Here is a 6,641-nt window from a genome sequence, read left to right as displayed (position 1 = left end):
TTTCACAACTTGCTGAGTCAGTGAGAGATGCGGATCTAGATACAGACAGCAACAGAGATGTAGATGGAGACACAGGGTAGAGATATAGAGGGGCAGACAGATGGACGGACACACACACCCCGAGCCCTGCCGGCCGGTGCAGTCGCAGCAGGCAGTCCCCGGGAGCCGCTCGGCTGCACCCGCTGCCCATCCCCGTATCCCTCCCGCCCATCCCGGTCCCCCCCGGCGCAGCCCGGAGCCCTCGGAAGTGCTGCCGTGACACCTCCCCCCGTGAGCAGCTTCCGCTCCCACCCGCGGCAGCGGCGACGGCGGCAGGGACGGGACCGAGCCCGGGGGCCGCGGTGAGTGCTCGGGGCCGGGCCCGGGCTGGGCTCTGGGGGTCGCAGCCCCCGCCCCGGCTCCCTCCTGTGTCCCGGCGCAATGCGGCTGCAGCGGGAGGGGCCCGGCGCCGGTTCCCGCGGATGTGAGGGGGGTTTGCGGGGGCAGAGGGTGCCCCTCGGTTCGTCCCCACCACCGGCTCCGGGGCTGCGGGCACCTCTCTGCCCCGGCGCATCCAGCCGTACGGCGGCGGGGCGGGAGCACCTCCCGGGCAGCGCTGGGGGCTGCGGGCCGGGGCCGAGGGGGGGCTGCGGTGCGCGGTCCCGGAGGAGCAGGCTCTGGCGGGGGAGAGTTTCCGTATTTTCGGGCGTGTCCCACCCTTTGTGGAGGGTCTCAGTTTCTGGGGGAGGTTCCAGATCTCCGGGAGATGTCCCAGCTTTTTGGGGGTGGGGTGTGTGTGCTCCAGATCTCGGGGGGAGGGGGGGATATCCATATTTTTAGGGTGTTCCAGACTTTGGGACAGAGTCCCAGCCTTTGGGGGGATCTCAGCTTTTGGGGAAGGTCCCAGTGTTAGGAGAGGTTTCAGATTTTTGGGGGTCGGTCCTGGCCTTTGAAAGGACTCCAGATATTCAGGGGATCCTAGCCTTTGGGAGATCCCAGGTCTTCTGAGGGTCCCAGGCTCTCAGGGGGTGTCTCAGCCTTCGAGGAGCAGGCAGGGACCAACCCTACACAGATTCTCACCCTCCTCTCTCCGGTGCCGGCCTTGCCTTTGCAAACAAACAGGTCTGAGCTGTCCAGCCCTGGGCGCGGTGCCCGCAGCATCAGCAGCCCAGGGGTCCGCAGCTGTGAGGTCCATAGCAACCAGGGTTATACCGCACCGTGGTGCATCTTCATGGCTCTTTCCATTCCTGTGCCCCACACCTCGAGCTGTGCACACTGCACCCTGGGCCCCTCCCGCCTCTGTGCTGCTTGCCGGGGTGAAGCCAGGACACTCGATGATGGGTTTTCCTTCATGTGATTCTTGCGAGCGTGGCCCTGCTGGGAGAGCCTGGAGATGAGCCCTCACTGCCAGCGACCCAGCAAGAAATGCTGGCTTAGCTTTGCCCTTCTGCTCCTTGTCTGCTCCCGGTCCTGTGCAGAAGGAAGCAGGCAAGTGGGGTTACTGGTTTGGGTGCTACTGGAGACCAGACCTGACCAACAGCCCAGTCTGGGGGAGATGACAGAGTCTGTGCAGAGCAGTAAGTCAGTGCTAGTGGAGGTTTGCTTGGGAGAAGTTGCTGTTCATAGATTCACAGAGTCATTAAGGCTGAAAAAGACCTCTAAGATCATCACTTCCAACCTGCCACCCAGCACCTCCATGACCACCAGACCGTGTCTCACAGTGCCACATCTACTCATTTTTTGAACACCTCCAAAAGCAATAAAATAAAACCCCACAGAATGTTTTCCCTGCCTGTGGCTGCCCAGATTCCTGGTTGTGCCAGGCTGGTGCCCCTCAGGCACGTTGTGCCTCTGTGTCTCTTGCAGGCAGGAGACCAGCGAGATGTTTGCCATCTGCCCGCCCGGTGCCCCTGCCAGTGTCCCATTCCGGCAGGGCCGGGGGGTCCCGGCCTTGGGCACGGCCATCCCGGAGCCTGGGCAGGACTCCAACTTCAACTTCGTGGGAGAGGTTTGTGACAGCAACGAGAACTGGAGCCGGCCAGCGCCAGGGACCCTGCCGGAGGAGGGCTGCAGCCGGAGCGAAAACACCACAAATCCACCCCATAATCTGCTGTCATTAATGCAGAGACAGATGGGCCAGGGCCGGCTTAGGGACGCCGCCCCCAGCCCGGGTGCCACCCGCCTGTGTCTGCCCGAGCCGGGGCTGCGCAGCCCCCCGGAGGGAGCGGAGGTCAGCGGGGCTGGAGGCCAAAACCCCCTCAGCGAGCAGCCGGCCGTGGGGTACAGCAAGCCCCCCAGCTCCCCCGTGGAGGACAACGGCTATGCCAGCAGCTCCCTCAGCATCGACAGCCCCGACAGCGCCTGCGGCAGCTCCTGGGACCCCTCTGCCCCTGCGCCCCTCCCCGACAGCCCACTCCAGCCGGGCATGACCGAGCCTGAGCCGGAGACCCTCTTCCCAGTGCTGGCAGAGGCTGTGCAGCACCTCCAGGACAAGGAACGCTTCAAGGAGCAGGAGAAGGAGAAGCATCACATCCAGCTGGTGATGTACCGGCGCCTGGCCCTGCTGCGCTGGATCCATGGTCTGCAGCAGCGAGTGGTGGAGCAGCAGAACCGCCTGCAGGAGAGCTTCGACACCATCCTGGACAACCGCAAGGAGCTGATCCGCTGCATGCAGCACGGCCCCCTGTGCCCTGCTGCCACCCCCAGCCCCTGAGGTGCCACCAGTGCTGCCCCAGCCCGGCCATCGCCCTCCCACCTGGCAGTGGTCTGGCTGGTGGTGTCACTGTGCCATACACCGGTGCAGAGCACTTGCCGGGCCCCTGAGTGCCCACCCTGTCCTTCCCATGCCTCTCCATCATTGCTGCCAGTCCCCAAAGCTTTCATCTTGGTTTTCCCTCTGCGCAGGAGCTTGTTGCTGCTCCATGTCCTGCTGGGCTGGGGACTGTGGGATTTTGGGTTGGGTAGACCTCAGGGGCTCAGGGTTTGCTGAGTTTGATGGGATCAGGCTCATCTTTTGAATGCCATTTATGGAGCTGGCTGAGCCACACGTGTGCACGGGTGGGTGAGATCCTCGTGCAGGAGCCTGGCAACGAGGACCTTGGGGCAGTGAAGCTTTTAATTGTGCCTGGGCAAAGCTCTTCAGCGTGTGCTCGGGCACAAGCTCACTTCATGCCCCACATCACACCCATGCCAGCAGAACCCAGCCAGCCCTGGCCACGGCTGGTGCTTTTGGCTGCACTGAGCTGTCCCCGGGACTCGCCCCACTGCCCCGGGTGAAAGCTGTGCAGATAAGATCTCAACTCACAGAGAGGTGGAGGGAGAGAGAAGAAAAATACCCCAAAAGTCATTCTGAGGAGTGACCTCAGAATGCTTGCACTGAAATGTCAAGGGATGCAAATCCAGCCCACCCTCTGTAGGCTCAGTGTTAGGGTTCACCTGGATTTCTCCTCACAGCCAGCGTGTGACGTGCACATCTGCCTGTGCAGGAGCTGCTGCAGCTCGGTGCATGATCAGGAGGCTGCAGGCTCCTGCTGGTGCTGTTTCTGTTCCTTTATCACTGGAAAGCAAAAGGTATTTTTTAATAATCTAGGTTTTCTCCAGCTGCATGCAAAGAGGGATTAAAATTTTAGGAGATGCTGTGTGTGCTTGCTGTGATTTGCTGTTCATCTGAGGTGTGTTTTGTGGAAGGTGATGGTGTGGAAGAAGCAGCACTGGGGTGGTTTTGCTGCAAGTGAAGGCTCAGCCAAGAGGGGACCACACTCCTGTCCTCTCCAGGGTCACTCTGCAAAGCCACACGCTCACTTCTCCTCTGGAAAAGGAGGATGGTGAAAGGTTTCAGAGCTGCAAGTCTCTTCTTCCTGCTATTAGAGAATCAGAGCTGAGAGGCATCTGTGACTTCACCGGGACCTAGATGGACAGATGGGTGCACAGCCTGGCAGCCTGGACACATCCTGGCCCCCACTGTCCACTAAATGTTCCTGCACCACAGATAAATAGCCACAGCCAAGCTCACCAATGACTCCTGGGCCAGGGGCTGAGTCTCCTCCACCGACAGGTAAAATGTGGATCTCTGCGGAACTGCTGCTAGAAAGGACATTCTGGTGGTCACCCTGTGACCAGGGGCTCATCCTGTGCAGTGTCCCCACAAGCTCTCGCTGCCTCATCACCCTCCCACTGCCATGCACTGGTGCCCAGTGCCTGCTGCCTGTGTCATATCCCAGACGTGATCGTGGGCACATTGCACACCTTAATAAAAGCCTTGGAGGTGACAAAGCCGAGCCCAGGGTGGAGTTGTTCCTTTATTGCCCTTCCCAAGCCTGCCAGGCATGCACCGGCTGTATGCTGGGAGTAGCCACCCTGTGGTCACTGCAGGTGGCTGGCAGGTTGAGGGTCTGGGCACCCTTCTCCCACTCCTAGACACTCCCCACTGTACCAACCCTGGCAGTGGATCCGTGCTCAACTGAAAAGCCTTTTTGCTTTTAAATCCTCCAATGTCTCACTGCTCTGGTCTCCCCCCATGGCTGTGGGGCAGTGGGTGGTGGGGAGCTGGTGCTGGGGTGCAGCGTGGGTGCAGTCTTTACCCTCTGCCCTGGGAGAACCTGGCTGGAACCGGGGGGACTGGATTTCCCAGGCTCCCTCCACCCTGCCCTGCAGCCCTGGCTGGTCAGGAGAGCTGGGGGGAGCAGCCTGGGGAGGGTTGGGGGGGGGCAGCTGAGGGCAGATGGAGATGGCAGATAAAAACACCTGAGTGTTGACCCAAAGGTGACTTTGCCTCAGGCCTTGCAGAGATTAACTTGAGATGAAAACCCGAAGCTGTAGCAGCCTTTGAACCTTCCTTCACCTTTTTTTATCCTTCCCCCCTCCCTGCTTCTCCTTTACAGCCTCCCAATCTGTGGGAATTCAGGGATGCAACAGCCCCTTTTAACAGCCATAATTCATGAGGGGTGAAGAGGCTGCATTTTTCTACCCTTGTACGTGCCCTGGGACATCAGGTTTGTGCCCAGCCCTCACTGGGCTCGTTAGGATGCACAGGTTCATTAGGACATGCGTGTCTTAGGCTTTCCCATTCTCCAGCCCAGCTGCTCACTCTCTGGAGCAGGTTTAGGGGAACGTGAGACCTCCCAGCCCTGCAGAGACTGAGTGATTCCCTGTTTATCTTGGTCAAATGCTTTACACAAATAATTATTCCCAAGGTAAATATTGTGAAAATCCAGATTATTTGCTCAAGAAATGAAAGAATAACTGCGGGAGGACATCAAAGTGGAGGATCTGCTCCACAAGCAAGAGGCTTCCCCCTCGGATATTGGGAGCCCCCCACGCTTTTGCCCCCAGAGCTGGTTTGAGATGGCCAGTGCTGATTTGCAAAATCAACTTCAGGCAGAGCTTCTTCCAGCCCCAGCTCTGCTGCCCAAATGAGATTTGGGAATTAATTAAAATCCTGACCAACTGCGGGGACAAAAAAAACAATAAAGACACAAGAAGCTGCGAGGCTGAGCCTGGGTCAGCTCGGGGGTAGCCAAGATCACACTCAACCCCCCCCAGGCACTTGCACCGCAGGGGACTGGAACTCTGCACCCAGCACTTAGCTCCCTTGTGGGTGCGGATCCAGCCCTGTGCAGGATGAGTGCAGTGCCTGAGGACTGCCCTGAGGATATCTTCATCCTCTAGGATTGCCAACCCTCGGTAAAAACAGGGATGGGTTCTTGGCTGACAGATGGATAACGCAGCTCTTGGGGGCTCAAAGGGGATGCTTTGGCTCTGAAACATTCCCAGGTTGGTGGGAGGACTGAGTAGTGCAGCAGGAGGAGATGCTTTGAACACCGACCTGCATTAGGGGTGTCGAAACACCCCCAGGTTGTTGGGAGGACTGAGCATTGCAGCAGGGTCTGGACCAGGCCATTATCAATCCCTAAAGGTCAGGGGGCAAAAGGATGTGGCCAGATTCTTCTCAGAGGTGTCCAGCAACAGGACAAGAGGGAATGGGCACAAACCAGAACCCGGGAGGTTCCCTCTGAACAGCAGGAGAAAATTCATTGGTGTGAGGGTGCTGGAGCCCTGGAGCAGGCTGCCCAGAGAGGTTGTGGAGCATCCTTCTCTGGAGAGATTTCAACCCCACCTGGCCATTGCTATCCTGTGCAAGCTTCTGCAGGTGACTCTGCTTTAGCAAGGGAGTTGGACTGGATAACCCTCAGAAGTCCCTTCCAACTTTCCCCATGCTGGGATTGAGGGATTTTGTGATGATGAGGGGCTGTGGAGAAGCAGGGAGCTGTGGTGGAGCTGAGGGCTCACACATGAAGGCTTCCCTGGCACGCAGACCCTGGGGGGGTGAGGCTGAATTTCCATGAGCAGCAGACGAGGCCCTTTGTTTTTGAGGTCTCCTCTGGAAGTTTGTTGTCATGATGGCATGAAATCCCTGTAACACTGGGCTGGTTTTGCTGCTCAAAGCAAGGTTTGGCAGACTGCTGCCTTCCTGTGGAAGTTAAAACAAGAGCATTAAAATAAATAAATAAAGCAAGTATTTATTGAAGCTTTGCTGCCCCCCTTCATGCCTGCAGGGCTTTGGAGGGGGGGGGGGAGCAGGTTTTTCACTCCTTTTCCTCTCCCATTCAAACCACAGAGGGAGAGGAATTTTGGGGTATACAGGACTCCAGGACACTGATATC

The 6,641-nt window shown here is 58.5% G+C and overlaps 1 protein-coding gene across 1 annotated transcript; it reads left to right on the top strand.

The window, feature by feature from the left end:
* Nucleotides 1-229: 229 nt before the first annotated feature.
* Nucleotides 230-4,251, top strand: C37H1orf216 (chromosome 37 C1orf216 homolog). Its single transcript, XM_064172633.1, has 2 exons — nucleotides 230-341; nucleotides 1,846-4,251. Exon 2 carries the CDS (start codon nucleotides 1,862-1,864, stop codon nucleotides 2,690-2,692), a length of 831 nt encoding a protein of 276 aa, XP_064028703.1. The 5' UTR covers nucleotides 230-341; nucleotides 1,846-1,861; the 3' UTR covers nucleotides 2,693-4,251.
* The last annotated feature ends 2,390 nt before the right edge of the window (nucleotides 4,252-6,641 follow it).

The sequence above is a fragment of the Pogoniulus pusillus genome, chromosome 37 (assembly GCF_015220805.1).
Source record: "Pogoniulus pusillus isolate bPogPus1 chromosome 37, bPogPus1.pri, whole genome shotgun sequence".
NCBI lineage: Eukaryota > Metazoa > Chordata > Aves > Piciformes > Lybiidae > Pogoniulus > Pogoniulus pusillus.
The sequence above is the reverse complement of the archived record's forward strand: the minus strand, read 5'-3'. Positions and strand labels throughout refer to the sequence as shown.

What these genes read in the sequence shown, in the direction of transcription:
- C37H1orf216 (XM_064172633.1), top strand. Translation starts at nt 1,862, where the DNA reads ATGTTTGCCATCTGCCCGCCCGGTGCCCCTGCCAGTGTCCCATTCCGG.